This window comes from Manduca sexta, unplaced genomic scaffold, assembly GCF_014839805.1.
Source record: "Manduca sexta isolate Smith_Timp_Sample1 unplaced genomic scaffold, JHU_Msex_v1.0 HiC_scaffold_2296, whole genome shotgun sequence".
Taxonomy (NCBI): domain Eukaryota; kingdom Metazoa; phylum Arthropoda; class Insecta; order Lepidoptera; family Sphingidae; genus Manduca; species Manduca sexta.
In genome coordinates, this window is record NW_023593246.1 from 1 (window position 1) to 21,124 (window position 21,124).

General features: G+C 35.9%; 1 protein-coding gene across 1 annotated transcript; it reads left to right on the forward strand.

Annotated features, from left to right (window-relative positions):
* Positions 1-5: 5 nt before the first annotated feature.
* Positions 6-7,167, forward strand: LOC119192053 (ornithine decarboxylase-like; the record flags this gene model as incomplete). Its single annotated transcript, XM_037445901.1, is given in 9 exon segments — positions 6-165; positions 430-547; positions 874-893; positions 896-1,004; positions 2,961-3,081; positions 3,684-3,857; positions 4,374-4,505; positions 5,488-5,588; positions 6,968-7,167. Coding segments are annotated over 9 exon segments (1,014 nt in total), but the record flags the coding sequence as incomplete, so codon positions are not given.
* Positions 7,168-21,124: the final 13,957 nt, after the last annotated feature.

Sequence of the window (21,124 nt, forward strand, 5' to 3'; positions counted from 1 at the left end):
CCAGCCCAGCATTTGTCCTGAGCGACAAGTCATCAGAAGACGTTGGCAGGGCAATGATCGAGGGTGGTTTGCAGAAGCAACCTTTTTTCATTTTCAACATGGACGAGGCCTTCCGACGAATCCAACATTTCAAGGATATGATGCCTCGTGTTAAAATATTTTACGGTAAGAATAAATGTGAAATATGGCCAGATTTAGTGTCAGTAAATGGTTGTTTCTTTTATATAAAAGAGATCAAAGCATAAAAGAAGTGTTTATGAAAAGGCACACAGCCATAATCAGAAAACATGGTTCCTTTATATGCCGAAGAGACGGAGATCCAAATTTTTAACTCAATATTAAGAAAGGATTTATTAGGATTATTTAGTTGGCTAGATGTTTAAGAATTTTAATTAACTTATTTAGAATGTGATACATTACAATTTTTAGCAATGAAATGTAACGACACAGAAATGATGTTGAAATTGGCGATATCACAAGGAATCGGCTTTGATTGTGCATCGCCTGGAGAAATTTATAAGTTGAGGAAACTGAACGTCTGTCCTACGTAAGTAAATACTTTATTTTAATTAAAATAATATCTGTAAGCTTTCCTTATGAGTAAATTATAGCATCTTCTTTAGGTAGTTGGATAGGACGTGGGAACAAGTAAAAAGCATTCGTTCCATTTGGCTGTATTCAGTGTCTTATGTTGAGTCATCAGTAACTGTTTTTTAGTAGGTGTATGTAATTTTATAAATATGTCGCTGTAAATTGAAGTCAATATTAACTATAATATTATCAACCGCCCAACATAACAATCAGGAACAAATGCTACAATAAGAAAGACATCAAAGCAATACGATAACATTTTACAAATATATTATTTTCTAGGAGAATTATCTACGCGATGACCTCAAAACTCCAGAACAGATGGCGTACGCTCGAAAGTCCGGAGTGCGGCATACGACGTTCGACACCTCGTACGAACTTAAGAAACTCGTTGAACACTGGCCGATGCACGTGTAAAGTTACGTCTCCTAGCTGTGAAATAGAAAATCTAGATTTAACCCAAGTAATACTGAAGCGGCGATAGCCTAGTTGGGTGTGGAACGTTCTGCCAAGACGAATGTCCGCAGGTTCAAATCCCAAGGGCACACACCTCTGACTTTTCAAAAATCATGTGTGTATTCTATTATGAATTTATCGTTCGCTTTAACGGTGAAGGAAAACATCGTGAGGAAACCTGCACATCCGAGAAGTTCTCGTAGGAATTTCGAAGGTGTGTGAAGTCTACCAATCTGCACTAGGCCAGCGTGGTGGACTAAGGCCTAATCCCTCTCAGTAGTAGAGGAGGCCCGTGCTCAGCAGTGGGCAAGTATAAATTAATATAATTATTATTAATAATATAATAATATCAGCCCTGTATACTTATCATCATCATCATTGGCAATTAACATCTACGTGAGATGATTAAGTAGCTTTCGTAGAAGATGCGAGGTACGATATACACCTACGCTGGTGACTTATCAGACCGATTCTAGCCCGAAAGATACGACCACAGTTTTGGCAGCGGATTTCTGTATTTGTGTATGGGGGTGGTAAAACGGCGTAGTTGCGCCGAATTTCGCGTTTGTGGGCTAGCTGCTTAAACCAGGCCTTATCGTGAGCGGAAACACCGTCAGCTACGGATTTACGCCATCTGACCCGGTCCACCGCCTCTTCCTCCCACTTGGTTGGATCCATGTTAAAAGATACCATGTCCCGCTTCACACTATCTTTAAACCTAAGTATTGGACGACCTTACCGGGCGCTTAGCATGTGCTACTTCGGCTAAAAGTATCTGCCTGGGCAAACGTGATTGGGGCTTATGCGGATGCACATGCCCTAGCCAACGCAGACGTCTCTGACGTAGTATCGCGATTTTGCTAGGCAGTTGTGCGGTGCTTAACACGCTCTCGTTTGTATTATATACTTATATATTGTATACTTATATATTATTATTAATACTTAATACGGGGGTAAATATGGTTTTTACTCTTCCAAGCGTTGCTAGTACTAATAATATATTCGCAATTAATTAACTTCCCTCTCAACTACTTAAGTACCCCTAAAAGTTATGGTATTCGCTGTATTAGATATCATAATATCAATTACTTAGGATTTTCGACACGAAATTTGTAAGAGTGTTTTGATAGTGGTTTGATAAAAATTTTGCCCATGCTTGCGAAAGCGTTCTTAGTTTTTGCCTGGGAGACCATACAAAGGCATGGGTTTTGGCTACGAGTCTGTCCATATGAAAGGCTTTCTCTGAATTAAAAATCTTTTGGATACTCTTTAATGGGATTAAATTTTAATTGAGACAACATTCTTATAAACTTGATCTTATATTGATTACTGATTGATTTATGATATTATAACAAACATCCAGACTTGATAGATATTCATAATAATAATATTATTATTTCGTAATTCTCATTTTTTGTAACTAATATCCTTTATCTGTTTTGTGACTTTTATATTATGTCTACAGGAATTGAATGATTTTTTGTTATTCATTGAGATTTATTACTTAATAAGTACACATAATTAAAATACTTAACAAATCTACTCCGTCTGTGTAATTACTATAAACTAAACAAACAACCTTAATTAACATGCAAACATGTCGCGTAGAATAAAATAAATAGCGTTAACTTCATTTCAAATGCAAATAGATAAAAGATCTAGTTTCCTTGAAATAAAAACTATTGTATGGATCTTATCACAGTTTTTTATATCATAATTTTTAAACAAAATCGACAAAATTTTAACCACGAAGGCTGACAATGCTGTGAAACATCAGAAGAAAATTATAATATAAAAACTGCGATAACATCGACAAAAAGTTTTATCTCAATGTCTAACATTCGCGTAAACATTAAAAATCATTAAACCTAGTTTCGTATAAAAGATTATCATAATATTTTACGCATTTCCAGACTTCTTATCCGCATCCGAGTGGACAGCGTTTGCAAAGTTGCTTTAGGAGACAAGTTCGGATGTGATTTTGATAAAGAAGCTATTGATCTGTTGGAAGAAGCAGCTAGCCTTGGTTTAAAAGTGAGTAAAAGTTACAATTTGAATGCCGAATAATCAGAGGGAAATAATATTTAATAATAAAGTGGATTTAATTGAAGTTATTAAAGTAGTTAATAATGTATTTTGCTGGCACGCTAAAATCATTTTAATGTAGAGTCTACAGTACCATCAGTCCCATCCAGTACAGTCATTTAGTCTACAGTGTAAAATGAATTTAATATATAATATAATCTCTGAATTATATGGTTTTCCACTGCTGGGCACGACTCTTCTGTACTACTGAGAGGGATTAGACCTTAGTCCACCACGCTGGCCTAGTGAGGAGGTGTACAGGTTTCCTCACGATGTTTTTCTTTGCCGTTAAAGCAAGCGATAATTCACAAAGAATAAACACATAACTTTAGAAAAGTCAGAGGTGCATGTCCTTGGGTTTTGAATCTGCTGACATTAGTCACTATACGTTCTAGTCCCACTTAGACTACCACCACAATGAGTTTAATTAATATAATTGTTGTCAAGCGCGAGCTACTCCTTAAACTCTTAAAGTTGCCAGTCACTCACTACTTATGTTAGTAGCTACTAACAAATTCTACTATAAAATAATATCATTTTGTTGGTCACAGGTGGTAGGAGTAGCATTCCACGTCGGTTCCATTTGTTCGTCTCCTGAAAGCTATGTGACAGGGCTGCAACACGCTCGAGCTCTATTCGACCACGAGGCAACAGCGGGGCGAGAAATGAAAATCGTGGACATCGGCGGTGGATTTCTTAGTGAGAGAACGGATTGTATTGACCAGGTAATCGATGGACTTAATAGTCCCTTGCCACTTGTAAATTATTTGAGGATCTTATTTGATATAGAAGTCCTTACTATTACCAACGGTCATGTAGAGGACCAAGACGCGCCCCACTACTATCCCCAATCGCTTAGTGTGCGTGAACAGCATAAGTGCACACACACACTACGATGGATAGCATCGAAGCCAGCTTGGATCTGTTCCCTTACTCTGCGACACCCAGCAACACGCCCGCCTAAAAGTGGTGGGACGCGTCTTCGCGGAAGAAATGACCTTTATGCGTAGGAAGGCCAAGTATACGCCCCTTAACATTATCGTTGTTTTCATTTATTATATTAGCTACATACTTGTGATTGACTTCAGATAGACTGTCGATTAGGAAATTTATTAAGTACTTCATGTTACATTTTTCTCATAATTATTTATAACTTATTAAGTGTTCCTCGCCACCCTGTGTCATTTATAATGTGTAAGGATCTTCGCCTAAGAGTTTAGGATGTATATTTGTCTCTTCAGGTCTCGAAACTAATCACAGCTGCTGTAGCCGAATTGTTCCCAGATCCAAGTATTCAAATCATCTCCGAGCCTGGGAGATACATTAGTGATTCTTCTTTCACAATGTACTGCAGCATCAATAATGTTCGAAGGGTAAGAAATGTAAATCAACTAGTTTCAATTCATATTTCAGAAAATCGCACATTTGTCTGAAGCAAGTTTAGTCAGGAAATAAAATTTAAGAAAATATTGTGTCCAAACTCCACATTATGTATTTTTTTACTAAAATATTCTACAAATGCCATTTCTTTTTAAAATTACTTTTTAAATACGTTTTATGAAAAACGCTTTATAATTCCATTTTAAAACAAGTGCAGAACTCCGCAATTCTCACTCAAACAATTTAATTGTAAACAAAGGCTGCGGTGGCGCCAAAAGGCTAGTTGTCATAATGGCGGACGCGCGAGTTAATTTGCTCAAGTCTGCCTTACAATGAATAATAAACAGTGGATAAATCCAACTCGCCTGAAGAAATTCTCATGAAAGTCTCATTACTACAATAATTAAAAGTTCGTATCGTGCTAATTGTACATTTCGTTACGTTTTAATAAATGAAGATTAGTGCGAATTAGTATTTCTGTTCTATGATTGAAAAAGATCCACTTTTTCACAAGTCTAGTGAAATTCAAATCATAAAGTGGAAACTAGTATTTTTCGGAGAATGTTAGCTGGAACTGTAAAAATCGTCTCACGATTTCCAGATATAAAATTAATTGGAGGTAGTTTCCCGCCACAATGACAACTCTTGTGCACCAGCAAACATGATCCTAACCTTCTTGTTGTGGCATCTTGGACGTCCGAAGGTTATTTTATAAAAAATTGGTTTTCATGATTATTGCTTGAGGCATCTAAATCAAGTGTCGAATTATTCTAACAGGAAATAAGAAGTTTACAGCCTTACTATATCACAAAAACGCGACTCGTAAGTCGATGTTGTTTTATTCTGATGTTTAATTAAACTAATTCGTCAGTCACGTGATAGCCTCTCAACCAATCACAAAACGACACGGTGTCGTATAAACTTTTTAAGCTAAATTTTAAACACGCGGATGTTTAATTCTTTTACATATTTCAGTCGATAAAAGACGGAAAACAAATGAACATGATATATATAGACGATGGTGTGTACGGATGCCTGCGAGATGTTGAGAAATGGCATTATCCCAAAAATTTAAAGTAAGTATTTTTTAACAACCAAACCATGATAGAATTTAGCTCATCGATTGATAACCGTCATGACCATAAAAAATATATCTTTGTACACATTTTACTACAAATTCGTTGTTTTAAATAAATTGCTGGTAGGATATTTGTATGCGTCCGGATAGCGAACATGTTAGTGTGTCGCGTTCCAGGATCAATCTGTATACTAGATTTGAAAGAGGCCAGCATAATTGTATCGACTGTTGACGGATTATCGCCTCTCAATAATCAGTCAATAGATACTCTATTTGAAACTTATTTCGCTTACCATCAGCTTAATTATAATTTCACAGGATAAATTTAAGCCTATATTTTTAGTTTTATAATTTTACACGCTTTATATTTTCACAAGATAAATTTAAGCCTATATTTTAAGTTAGACCTCTAGTAATACAACGGTGAAAACTGCATTCAATACCATGCACTAGTTTTTCCATGGTATGTATACAAACATACAGGCAGACAGAAATTCTAAAAACCGTTGTGTAATAAAGCGTTCCCAAATTATTATTTTTTCTATATAATGTAGATTCATTGATTTGTGACAGTTTTATATAGATAATGTCATTAGTTGTCAAATGCAATAAATTGACTAACTCCAACTATAATTGTTAGTTAGTTATGACGAGCAGATATTAATAAGAAAGTAAAGCGAATTTGGTAGATCGAATATTCTATTGACCTATGTATTAGCCCTTGACAAGACTTGTCATTGTCTTGTGTAAACCAATACTCGAGTAACATTGTTCACTCGTTCCAACTTTTCCAATTTGCGGTGCCATTTAATATTGAAATGTTACTATTGTCCATAAATGTACGTTAATATATAAGGGTTTGTTTGAACGTACTAATCTCAGGAACTACTAAACCGATTTTGAAAAAAACACTAATAGGAACCTACATTACTCCTGACCATATAGGCTTTTATCACAAATATATACCGAGACTTTTATCTCAGAAATAAAAGATTCACGCGGTCAGAACTGTAAGAAAAGTCTAGTATAATGTGAAGGTTGGGTTAGTATTTAATTGCATGCATTGACTGCCTCGTTGGCGTAGTTGTATTACGTTACGGTGCTGAGGTCACGGATTCGATGCCCGGGTTGGGCAAAGTGATATTGTTTTTCCACTCAATATCAACTGGGAGTCTAGAATGTGTGCCCGATATGGCGATGTTAAGTCTATTTATGTATGTGTGTGTGTAAGTGTTTCGATTTATGAAGTATTAAACGTCATATCTTTGGGAATTTTCAATCAATATCTTCTACATATTATAATATTATATAGGTAATGTTATACATTGTTTATCCAATTATCTAAGCATATTAGCAAAACATATGAATTTATTTTAGCGATCAACGGAAAATGACATGGGGCCTCTCGAGGAAGCCACGTTATGGGGTCCCAGCTGCGACTCCGAGGATCGTATAATGCAAGACTACACGATCCTCCTACCACGGTGCGTGGCTCTGGACTGGCTCATCTTCCCAGGATCGGGGGCTTACACCATCACAGTTTCCACCAGATTTTCCTGTCTAGAAATTCCTTTGATACGCTCTGTCGTTTCTTTGGAGTTATGGTATGAATATATTTTTATATTTAAATTAATCGTAATGGAATATAAAAACGAAATATTTAGATTCTTTATTTATTATTAGGTTTAAATGTGTTTGATACTCTTTTTTTGTAAGTTTACTAGATTTTGTTTTTTATTGAAAAACTTTACCCGTATTTATTATACAATATACATACAATAAATAGGGGATATAATTTACAAAATACGAATGAATTAACTGGAATTAAAATTAATCCGATTAATTTTTCAAATTACTTAATTTTTTTCAGGAATCGAATAAAAGATAATGAAGTGTTCGCGGCTAACGATTTTATATTAAATCCGGATTTATCGACACCACTTCCGAGTACTTCGCCGCCTTTGCTTCAAAATCACACGCTTTACGAACGTCAATAAATCGCAACATATAAAATTTGAGATCTTTATATTGTACTAGTATATTTTATATTCGCCCGGATAGCGACCACCGTACACTAGGTGTTAAAACTCGCCATAGTGGACCATAGTGCGTTCCGGGAGCCTGTGTATATCCGATTCCAACAGGCCGGCATAATTGTGTCGACTGTCGAGGGGTAATCATCTCTCGTCAGTCGACATATTGGACCCTACTCGACTTATCATAAAGTGCAGTGTGGTCACTTTGTCGTGTTCTTATAAAAAAATACTAGTACCAAATGCGGCGGGCTGCTAGAGTCTTGCCAACTAATCGTGGCATAGAAAATATGGCGGCAAAAATATACCTTGTAACCGCGAGTAACATCAAGTGCCTAATGTTTTTATTAAAGATCGTTAAAATAAAAAATATTTTTTAATAAAAATATAACTGTAAGATAAACTCATCTTTTTTTAAAAGCGGCGGTAGCCTAGTTGGGTGCGGAACGGTCTGCCAAGACGAATGTCCGCAGGTTCAAATCCCAAGGGCACACACCTCTGACTTTTCTAAAAAATCATGTGTGTATTCTTTGTGAATTTATCGTTCGCTTTAACGGTGAAGGAAAACATCGTGAGGAAACCTGCACATCCGAGAAGTTCTCTATAGGAATTTCGAAGGTGTGTGAAGTCTACCAATCCGCACTAGGCCAGCGTGGTGGACTAAGACCTAATCCCTCTCAGTAGTAGATGAGGCCCGTGCTCAGCAGTGGGCAAGTATATAATACAGGGCTGATATTATTATTATTATTATTAAACTCATCTTTTAATCTTCACGGGGTTATAAATCGTAGATTCTTTTGAATTTGCCGCTATTTTTTGGTGACACGACTCTTTAGCCAGACTCTACTAAAGAAATTATTGTGGAATAATTTATTCGCTGGCTCTCTATTATAAGGTGATATGGTAATTATTACTTATGTTGGAAAATGAGGTTTATTATGTTGGTTAAAATTGGAATAGACAATTTCCTGTTAATTTTTTTCTTCCCTGTAGATTTTTATATATTAACTAGCATTTGCCCGCGGTTCCGTACGCGTGAAAAAAATTGTCTAGGATAAAACTCCCGCTTTATATTTTTCCGGGATAAAATGAAGACTATATTTTAAGTTAGACCTTTAGCATGAGTGGTGTTTGGTTTCAATTCCTTAGTTTTTGCATGACACGTGTACGAACATACAGACAGACAAACAATCTATAAACTTTTGTATTGGCTTTTGTTGCTCTAATGAAGAACCCCATTATTCGTTTTTCTTCAAGATCTATAATGTACTGACATCGGTTACAATTTTGTGATTATATAATAAAGAAGTTTAAATAATTCTGTTATAGTTTTAAGTCGATATGTAACACAAATTTTATTTCGCCTTTTCTGTTATGTTAGTTATTTAATTTTGTGAGAAAATATAATATAAATAAACTTTATTGCATCACAAACATGCCTAAATTATTACATGCGAAACTCCTTTTGGTAATTGAATTATCATGCTCGGTATGACGCCAATCTAAGGTCTGGGGTTTAGAAACTGGATCGGGCAAAGTGATATTGAGTTTTTCTGCTCAGTATCAATTTGGGTTCTGGAATTTGTGCCCGATATTGTGATAGGCTTGTTATCTATAACATGGAACGAAAGACTGTGAAAAGTGGATTCCCTGGTTTCACCTCTGCCTACCCCTTCAGGAATAAATGTGATATGTGTTTGATTTTGAATTATTCTTTTTTTCATAGTATCTGCCTGTGTATATTGACAATACATACCAAATATAAGCCATGACTATATGTATACAATATTTAGTGATGTGCGGGAAGAAACATTTTCGTTTGTAGAATATATATTTTCGGATATTTCTTGTACTTCTTCGATACTTACGTCTCGTAGTCACGTGCCGCATGCCGCGCATATTTTATTTGCATGATTTGTTCGAATACCGTGTTCGAAATGTAGTATTGACCTACTTTATAAAATAAAGGCGACGTAAAAGATGCGATAAACGTAATTACTGGGCATTATGAGATATCTTATGTCTCAGAGTGACAAGTGCAGTAGTGTGTTGTAGTACTTTGTAATTCACAGTTTGTTGCAACTATTTATGGGCGGTCGTATCGCTTACCCTCTGACGAGCGTCACGTCACTCAACGATAATAAAAATGATGTAAAATTGTTTACAAATTATTTGCAGAAAAGTAATCTTCAGGAGCATATTTTATTGTTTATTAAATCTGGGACAACCAAATTTGTTTTTAAATAGAATGATTTGATTGTGAAATGTTTTTAGAAGTTTGGAATAATAATAATATAATTAAAAATTAATTCTCATTTAACGGCTCAAGTAGGTTTTACTAGCAGTAATTGTTTTTTTTTAAATCTGTCAAAAGAAGAATAAGACGAAATGCGGGCGAGAATTGCTTCGCTATTCCGCATATTAAGACAGGGTATGCAATAATTAAGTCTAAACGACGATTCAAGCATTGAAATGTGGTAATATATAGCATTCGTCATCCTGAAACATAAAGTTCTTCGTCTACAACGTTTTTAAACTGAATAAATTTCTTGCACTTCTGCCGCTAAGAGACCGAAGTAGACATTGCGAGGATTCCCATCCACACAAAAATTCCAGACTCTAAACTACTAAAGTAATATCTACCCAACTATGGAATTTTTGAAATTGCACATATTCCAGACTCCGGGCTGATACTAAGTATAAAGACGAGTAGTACTCGACCCGGGATTGAACCCGAGATCTCAATACTGCAGTCGTACCGTAATACTATTTACTGGAAGGTCTCTCATATGTGAGAGTTCGCCTGTGTAGGTACCACCGTAATGTCTATTTCTACCGCCAAGCAGCAGTGTGTAGTTACTGTTGTGTTCCGGTTTGAAGGACATTGTAGCCAGTGTAACTACTGGATATAATGAGACTTAACATCTCATGTCTCATAATGGCAAGCGCAATGGAATAACAAACAAAGTTCTGTAATTCAAGATGTTGGATGGTGTTTCTACTGTTTATGGGCGGTCGTATCGCTTACCATCAGGCGAATGGCAAGCTCGTCTCGTCATTCAAAGCAATAAAAAAAATACACCTACATCACCGAAGGACCTCATATATTTTGATATAACAATGAATGTGTATAACGGTAGAATCTATAACAAAGAGACAATATTGGACATGATCCTTAGCAGCCTTTATAGGAAACTTATACCCCTATATTATTCTTCTTTTATGTTTCCATCGCTTAATCTTTGCATTGTGGGTCTTGTTATCCATTGATATCTTTGTACCCTCGCCTGTATTTTATTGTGTGTGAATATTATCTAAATCTATGACAGTTATTTTTGTAGCTATTTCTATTTCTATTTTGAATACCATATTAATAAATATAGTCACATAAAATGTTTTGACCGCTGTTACGGAACGTAGTGTATATCAACGCAGTGGATACAACTCTAGGACCATAGATAGATCATTATTTTTTTATTTAATATTTTTTTTAGTTGTATCTATGATTGAGCACTTTTAAATTTTTGTAACTGGCTGACTGGCTGGCTGGATTTGTAAAAGTCGAAGTAATTATAACGAAATATACTAAATTCAAAAGTAGTTAACAAAATAATCCATTGAAGATATCCTTCTTCCTGCCCGAATAAATGCAAAATTAAGATACGGGCTACATTGTACAACAAAATTGACAGTAATACAAAGCATATTATAAGAAATAATAATAAAATCAACCTTGTATTATATAATGTCCCACTGCTGGGCACGGGCCTTATCTACTGTTGAGAAGGATTAGGCCTTAGATTTCACACACCCTCAAAATTCCTATAAACAACTTTCAGGTATGTAGGTTCCCTCACGATGTTTTCCTTCACCGTTAACACAAGCGATAATTCATAAAAAATACACATATCTTTTAAAAAAAGGTGTGTGTGCCTTTGGGATTTGAACGTGCGAACATTCGTCTCGGCAGTCCATTCTACAACCAACTAAGCTATCGCTGCTTCACGAGCATAGTAACCCGTAAGACTCAAAATGGAAGTCGAAGCCATACGTTACCAGATTCACAGCCCACTACGGTTCTTTGAAGCAAAATCCTTGAAAAGATTTTTATGGATTTTACCCAATACCTAAATAGCCTGCTAACCTAAATTCTTTATTCAATAACTTACATCAGACAAATTAAATAAAACGTGTATATACCTTTACAAAAACCGACTAAAAATGGTTCACAATACGCAACGCCTACGCCTCAAGCATTTTAATTAAAACACTTACCTGCCGAATTAATCAGCCTAATAACCAAGCAGAAGTGCGTGTTAGGTGCCACTCGACCGTAATACCTCCTTGTTATCCCTGGAGATCAGGGCTGGATTACCCTAAAGTGGGTAGATTTACCCCACAATTTGATTTAAGTGTTATTTTATCCTAGCACCGTAATAGTTTAAAGTACAACGTAAAATAAGTAACGCTGGCGAATACACAGGATTTTGCACTATATTAAGCAATTATAAAGTTCAAACTTTGCTTCATCACATTACTATTGTTTCAACTGTTTATTGAAAGGACTTTAGTCATCTGCAGAATTAATTATAATTTCCGATCGACCGCTTACCATCAGCTAAACACAACATAAACCAAATCCCAAGCCAAAGAAACTGCCCTGATACCACTAAGTAACAATCGCGTAGATTCAAATGATTTTGTCCCCAAAAAGCATATCTCAATTTGACCCTGCAAACCTCTCGGTCCTTTCACATCTGTACAGTATCCGAAATAACGTTATGTCAGACCTTCCTGGAAATGGCCGATTGAACAAGTTTGCGGCTTGATTCGGGCCATAATATCCGAATCACAAAAGGGAGTGGAAACTTGCTGCTCCAATAATGCCGTCTGGAGTTTTAATTTGACTAGATTTAATTTAAACCTGACATTAAAAGATAATTATAGCTACGATTTATACTTTGAGTTTTTATTCCGCCGAAATGATAATAAAAATGTTTTGATCAAATCACAAACGCTTGCTACTTGCACCAATCATTGGAAAACTGTTACCGTTGAACGCGCGCCTTCTAAATTTAAAGAAATATCAAGGATTACCTAAGTTCAGATATTGTTTAGACACGAAAGTGATTGCAAACCCCTAATACAAAGTCACGAAAGAAACACTTAAAAAACAATAAACCACGTTCAAAACGTCATTCAAATACGCCTCAGTAACCACATAAATCAACACATATTTAATAGGCTAAATCGTTGAACAAAATCGCAGTAATTAATAATAGACTTTCACGATTCTTTGTTAAAGTTAAAAACTGCGTTCGAATTCTTTCCTCTAAATACTTGTTAAATTCCCTCTACACATACGTTGAAGATATTGTCATTTGAGTCGTTCTTCAGTAGTGCCGTATAATTGGACCATTTAGGCCGCCATTACCATCTCAGGTGAGTCTCGTAACAGCTTAGGCACAACCATTATACATTCTAAGCGTCGCACATTTCACAGATTAATATAATTTCGATGATCGTTCACGATTTTGTGTTAACATTGGTTGGTTTTGGTAAAGAAATGTGTAGTTGGTAACATAGAAATTATCTACGTAATATATGCCGTAGATATTGGCCAAGTTGAAGAGAGGTAAGTTAGTTGCAGTTTGTAATTTTCCCGAGACTGGTAGTTTTTTTTTGTAAGGGACTCTGCAGTCTGTACCGAGGGAAGCCTGAGAATGGGATACTGGAATCCCCCGACTTAGCTACTACATAGGCCCAGAGGAGATTTGGGGAGAAATAATTGGGGTAGGATTGGCGGAGGGGAGAAGTAGGCGATATCCTCAAGGACCCTTATAGGCGTCAATGTGAATTGTTAACCATGAGGTATTCACACTTTACTGTGTGCCTAGGTCCGCAGCAAATGTTCTCCCGTTCATAGGCGTGCATTCGGCGTGGAGACGGAGCTCACAAGAATTGCCTCAGAGGGATAGGACGAGACGGTACATAGGAGAAGATATAATTCAGATGTGAGCATCTACCGTATAGAATTGACAGACTGTAAAATTGAGTTTCCTTCATTAGACTTAGAAATCTCTGTGTTGATAGAATTAGGCCTAATTAAGTACTAATGGTATTACGTAGTAGAGTAAGGTAGTCTTTATTAAAGAATACATTAAACCTCGCTTCCTTCTATTAAAACCTCTCTTAACAAGCATACAGTACTTTTAACGAGTGTGTGAGTGCCAGCACTCCTTCCCTTGAGTGTTTTCAGTGACGCACCACTGAAGTATGTGTAAAAGGGGTTGGTATATCAGGAAATATCCGAGCAAAATCTCTGGAGTGGAATGACCTCAATAATTATCTCTCGTTCGTTTTATCTTGAGCCCTATGCTGGTAATGAATGAGCGACATTAAGTTTAATTAAAATGGGCTTTCCGTTATACGATGGTTTCGGTCATTCTTCGTGTTTTTTGTGGATTTCCCTCACCGGTGATTTAATGTTTGGTAAATTAAGCTCGTTTTCCTTTTTCAACAGATTTTAAATTACTTATGTAATGTATTTCGTCACTGCAAATACTTTTGTATCCTTTCTATTGCATTTGCCTATACATAACATAAGATCTTCTTAATGATATACATAATTTTGACGAGCAAACGTATTCAAGCCTTGAACTGAAATTCTATATTGGAGTCAAGACCGTATAAATTCTATATCGTATTCAATTATACTCGAATTCTACTATATAGATCTGGGTCTAAGTCTTTTATTGTATTTAACTACAAAATAAAAGACGTATTATTGATTACAATGTATTAAATTTATGAACATACAAAACTTACAAATTTACCTACCATAGTTTATTAATTAATAATATAGTACGATATTAAACTTGATTCATTAATCTCTTCTCCAGTGTCATCAACTGCGAGCTGTAACCGATGTCCGTTGATTTAGGCAGATGCTGAAAATGAAATATATTATGCAAAGTATAGCGTAAAATTCAGTTCAAAAATTCCACGTGGAATCACCTTTCGCTTGCGATATTTCCAGATTTAATGGACCTTCCGTAATGTCACTATTATGGTGAAATGCGACAGCAAAATCCCCACTCCGTATTCTATCCTGGCATAACAAAGTAGGTCACGACTGGTAAGTGCAATGTATTAAATAAAATGTCAACCAACCAGAGACATAATTTCTAAAAAACTGTGATGCTAACCAATTCCTGTTCTATTTTTGTCGTAATGCAATTATATGCAGCGTAGTACTACCATTTATGAATTATGAAAAGTATTATGGGGAGTACCTTCCACGGGTGCTGGTGGTGGTGCTGCAGGTGCTGGGGCTTCAGGTGCGGGGGCGGGTGCGGCCGCTGCACAAAAGAAACAATGTAAAATATCAAGTGTGTGCTATCATCAATTTTGCTATACAGTTGAATCCTTTTTTAAATTCATTTATCGTAAACATATGTCATCCAAAATCAATGAAAAAATTATTCTCAAAATGTACGCAATAATAAGTAAATTATAAAGCTTTGTATTTTTGTGGAATAGATTGCTGTCAAATAACAGTCATAGCAAACTCTGACGTCATCGGCTGTCACCGGCCATAGTACTATGTGCGTGAGAAAAAGATAGTGCGATAACCCCACCACGCAACCACTTTTTTACAACATTTTAAATATACATAATTACTTTATATTTTAACCAATTTTGATGCTCATTTCACATCTAAATGACACATAGAAACCTACCCTATTACAGTCATTAAGTAACTAACAAAATATATTATACATTCATAAGGTCGTGACATGCATATGTAGGTGTTCTAATAAATTGATTGATTAAAATATTAATGCGGCCATAAGAGAGCTTTCTGCCCAAAACGCGAATCGAAATAAATAATCATGGATCATGCCTTTGTCTCCGCCGTTCCTCAAATTATCAACAATGGCACTATGAAGTTTACACTATTTATTCCGCTCAGCCAATAAAAAATAGATACCTGGCGCTTCTGCTGGTGCGGGGGCAGGTGCTGGAGCGGGTGCAGGCGCTGCTTCTGGTGCAGGAGCTGGCGGCGCACCTGGCCAATAGATTAGTAAAGTTACTCATGTTAATAATGTTAATAATAATAATGTTAGGGGTAATCATTTCTCATCAGTCGACATTCTATTGGACCCCACTACCCTTACCATCAGGTGCAGGTCACTTAACCGTACCAGTATAAAAAAGAAATCTCATCTAATACTCATTCCACCACTTGTCAATTCTAATTAGGATTTCTTACCACATGCTGCTTAATAATATACAATTTTTTGTGTGATACGAGTGAGTCCGTAAATAAGTTTGCCTATCATTTTTTACCATTACCAAGAAATACATTCATACTATAAATATATTTACAAAGCATTGGAATATAATTCGCGCTTTATGAAAAAATACGGAATCACTTCATAAATATTCCATTACATCCACATTTCTCATAATTAATTCAAACCTCAGCAATGAATTTAATTATGTAATTTCGTTCCTACGTTAAAAATTAACGACGAGTTATCAAAGGTCGTGTGAAAATGGCGACATTTAATTAATTTATTAAAATCCTCGCTCTCTAATGGGGTCGCACCCGTCTGAGGGAAAGTGATGGAAAATCCCAAGAAATTCTAATATTGTGGTTACAGCAATGGTATCAGATGTCCCAATTACGCAGAACATTTTTGGGTGTACGCAATTAGCCTGAGTTAAACAAAAATCAATAATATAGGATTTCACACTGTTGACTTAGTGATAATTTTGTTTATTCTGACAACCCTATTTGAACCACTAAAAGGGTTGAAAATGTTAGAAAACCTTCTGCTGGTGCTGGAGCGGGAGCGGGGGCGGGGGCAGCAGCAGGGGCCCCTTCAGCTGCCGCAGGCGCTGGGGCAGCCGCAGGTGCACCTATGCAATTAATTATGACGCAGTCAAAATGTTTTGTGTATTATTATAATAAACGAAGCGAATTTAACCTTGAAGCAAACATGCGGTAATAAAAAAACCCGCACTAAACCTAAACGCAAATATACAGCAAAATATCGTAATAAAGTAAAGTATAAATAATACCTTCAGCAGGAGCAGCAGGTGGTGGTGCAGCTCCTTCTGCAGGAGGTGCAGCAGGTGGGGCAGCAGGTGCACCCTCTGCCGGCGCTGGTGCAGGTGCCGGTGCTGGCGCAGCACCTTCGGCTGGAGGTGCGGCGGGAGCACCCTCCGCAGGTGCAGGCGCAGGAGGAGCACCTTCCGCCGGCGCCGCGGGTGGGGCCCCTTCAGCCGGAGGGGCGCCTTCCGCTGGTGGGGCTCCTTCCGCTGGAGCGCCTTCCGCTGCACCTTCCTGGTATTTATAAACTCATATTATTCTGGGAAGCAAATTTTAGTAAAAGATCAAACTGCAAGCATAGCATTGAAGCATGGTAAGTTCGTTAGAATGATTTAATTTCTTTGTACATTGAAGAATATTCAAATTGCATTTTATAATTGTTATTATAAATGTAATTGCACATTGCATTGTTTGGTTATTCGCACAGCAATCGAAGCAATTGTTCTTCAGATCTTTTCAATTCTCAAACAGATCAAGACTCATTTCAATCCCTCATGCACCTTATAAATATACATTTTAAAGGATATTTATAAGGTGCATGAAGGCAGACTACGTATTTCATATACGCTTTCAACGCGTTTCAAAAGCAAATAAAACATGCAGTAGACGTTACGTAGTCCAAAATTTTGATACATCTGCATATTAATATGCGCTCTGAAAACGCCCAAAAACCGTGTGTCCAAAATACGTTGTCCGCAAAGACACTAAATTATTTATTTCATTATCACTTTGCGTGTTATGATGAAGAAAAGTGATGTTAAATTAATTTACATTATAAAGGCAAGGTTATCCAACTGTAGTTAATTACGGAATGCAATTTAAATAATGAATAACATCGCATAAATGAATGGCACTGGATCCGCAGGTATTTAATTTCTGTTTCAATTACTTTAACGTTATTGGATTAAATGGCATTTATTTTATTGAAATTAAACTAATTTTCGGATTCTATCGCGATGTTAGTATTTTATTTTCTCCCGACGTTTCGAAGACTTTGCAGCCTTCATGGTCACGGGGGGGACTGAGGTGTTATTCATACTGTATATCGGAAACAGACCCATACTGATAAATATCTGAACGGTGAATCTCATCACCACCCAAAACAGTTAGCTACCGTGGCCAAATCTTTGTTTCAGAGAGCACAAGGAATCTGTGACGAGAAACACCTGGCCGCTGAGCTGCAACATGTCAAGCAAGTACTGCGAGACAACAAGCTCCAAATTCCACGCCACCGTCACAGAAACCGAGTGAAACCAGCCACAGTTGAACGTGTTCCGGTTGTATTACCATATGTAAGAGGAGTCACCGACAAGATTGGCTACATCCTGAAGCGTGCTTCCATAAAAACTTATTTTAAGCCGCCTAAGAAGATTAGTCAATTTTACCACCTGTCAAGTGTCACATACCTCTACAAGAACCGGGAGTATACAAAATAGATTGCAACTGTGGCCTCTCTTATATCGGGCAAACAAAAAGAAATATAGGGACCCGCGTAAAAGAACATATAGCTGACGTGAAACACCGACGCTCGACGAAGTCTGCAGTCGCTGAACACTCTGAGGGAGGCGCCAATCATTATCTGCGACTAGACAAGCCACAAATCCTCGCCAAAGAACACCGATTCCTGCCTAGGATGATTCGCGAGGCTATTGGAATTAAAAAACATCCTAATTTCAATAGGGAAGACGGTTGAAAGCTTGCACAAGCCTGGGATCCAGTTCTACATTTAATTAAATCGGAACCCAAAAGACCGGCTGCCAGACTTCAAGACACTGTGAGCTCATTCTGCGTAGATCGGACCACCAACAGCTAAAATTTTTAAAAAAATTTAAAAAAAAGTTGTATAATTGTAGAATGTAGGTAGATATTGTAACTTTGACTTTACGGATGAATAACACCTCAGTCCCCCCCCGTGACCATGAAGGCTGCAAAGTCTTCGAAACGTCGGGAGAAAATAAAATACTAACATCGCGATAGAATCCGAAAATTAGTTTAATTTCAATGTCTAACATTCGCGTAAACATAAGAAATCATTAGGCATTTATTTTAGTTAAATACTTTTCTAGAAGCTTTTCTGATTTGTTAGAGATGATTGATGGAGTAATCAAAAAGCAAATTCGTGTATAACTTGAGATATAATACGACTTACCAGGCTCGTTGCGGATTAAAATACTTTGACGGTAATGGACTTATGTTGCAGACACATCGTCCTAATGCCAGCTGTTATAAAACAGATTGCGCGTGGAAGAAACCTAACAGTTCTGAGAATTACCACAGTCTGTTTAAACGCCTTAACAGCAAATCCATATCAATCCATGTCTAATAAATCAACGGAAACATTTCCAAAAGAATTAGCATCATTATGTGATAAAAGAAAAAAACTAACTAGGTGGTGTTCTTTGAATAATAAGCGTGTTTTTTATAAATATAAGTAATTATTCATTGACATCTTTTTACACTTTAAAAAAATCAGATGTATTTCTGAATTTCTGAGGAAAAGTTATAACGATGGGTCTTATCGAAAATAATTGTGGTTAATATAATTTTCCGTACTTAACTTAAATATGAGTTCGTACAAAATCTTACAGCCATTTCATTGAGCATGGACTAAAGCCAACCTGTTTTATGAATGGCCAACGACTTCTTTATACGGCAGAGAATGTCTATTCAAACAGAGATGAACAGACGAGCGGGTAAAAATAAAAATAAAAATGAAGAACATCGGTTATTGTTTTATTTTTATCCACTCCATTCTCACTCCGCGCTGCGCCGTACAAAACTACAGAGCTCGGTCATTTTTCTGCTCTGATTGCCTTCTTTGCGGGCAAAATGAGGCTCGTTATCATAAGCACTGATATGGTATTCTCTGATGAAGGTTTTCTCTGATGAACATTATTTTGTAGCATATAGACCCGTGTTATAAAAGTAAACTAAAAAATAAATAAAAGGATACTTGCAACTTTAAATAATTCTTGGGTATTTTTGTGAACATTATTAAATAATTAAAAAACTGTTAAATAAAAGCATTAATTTGTATGGAACTTTTGAAGATATAAATTTAGAAAACCAATAACACATTCGATTTCAATAATAACGACACTTAGTGTAAAGCTGACCGTTTATAATTAACTTTAATGATTCATTAATTAATTATAATTGTGTTTCCAGTTTTGTTAGTTCTTTTATTATATTCCGAATTCTATATTGAACTCCTCTCATTTTTCGGTATTCTGGTTCGCAAAATTCAATCTTTCGCATAGATTTATAAAAATTGTGCGTTAGTCTATTTTCTTATACTGAATTTGGATTTCGGAATCTATTTTACCAGTAACTGTTCTAATCTACTAGGTCTTGAATTCTTGTCTTTCGCAGTTTATAAGTAACGAACTAATATCATATATTTTCTTAATATAATGAATAATTCCTCTTCCTTATATTTTAGTCCAACTTGTTTTTACTATGAAAGATATTTGATTCGAAAATTCACTCCAATTATTGTTTTATTTTACGTTCATAGATTTTGACAATCTCATTTAAAACATGAAATAAAATATTTATAAAGTAAATACTTCCACACATAACCAATTCTATACCATCCTAAATATTCGACTGATAAAATAATATTATTTCACATATACTGAACACAGTAATCTAGGGGTTTGTTCTACACAAATAAACAGACACGACAAACACGAATGATTTATTCTTTATATCATTGTAGAATGCGGGACCAAGCATCAGAAAATGAGTGATGGGCCGGTGGTAAATGTTTTGCCGAGGCTTATCTAGATTTATGGAATACGATCGATAATCCTCGTAACGTTTGTTTTATGCCAGTATTATTGTCATATTTATATTGTTCTTTACCACCATTGTTATATTTGTGTTCTTTTTTTGATTTTTTGAATTGATTTCTAAACCCAACATTGACAGTTAATAAAAATAAATCCTTTTCGAAATAACCTTTATGATCAAAGAAAGATTCTAGTGTAACTTTTTAATGTCACAGATTTCCTAACGTATTATTTGACAAAATACAATTCAAACATTAAAAACAACATAAATGTGAACAAATGGAATATAAAACCAACGGGAAAACATATAATTCTACGACTTTCTATTGAGTAAAGTGATTGCCTCATGTAATGTTGCCGTAAGCAGCAAAGGAGCTATAGACTAAAGGAAATCACTTTATGCGCACGACTCAAAGGAACTCGGGGACACAGGAAAGGACTAAAAATGAACAACTACTACATGTAATATACGTACAGAAAATTAATTTTATTAAACGTATTTATCTTACAAAAACATTATTTAATAAATAAATAATTATAAAAATTATGTAGACATGTTCGAAATTATAGAGATTGGTTGGTCGAC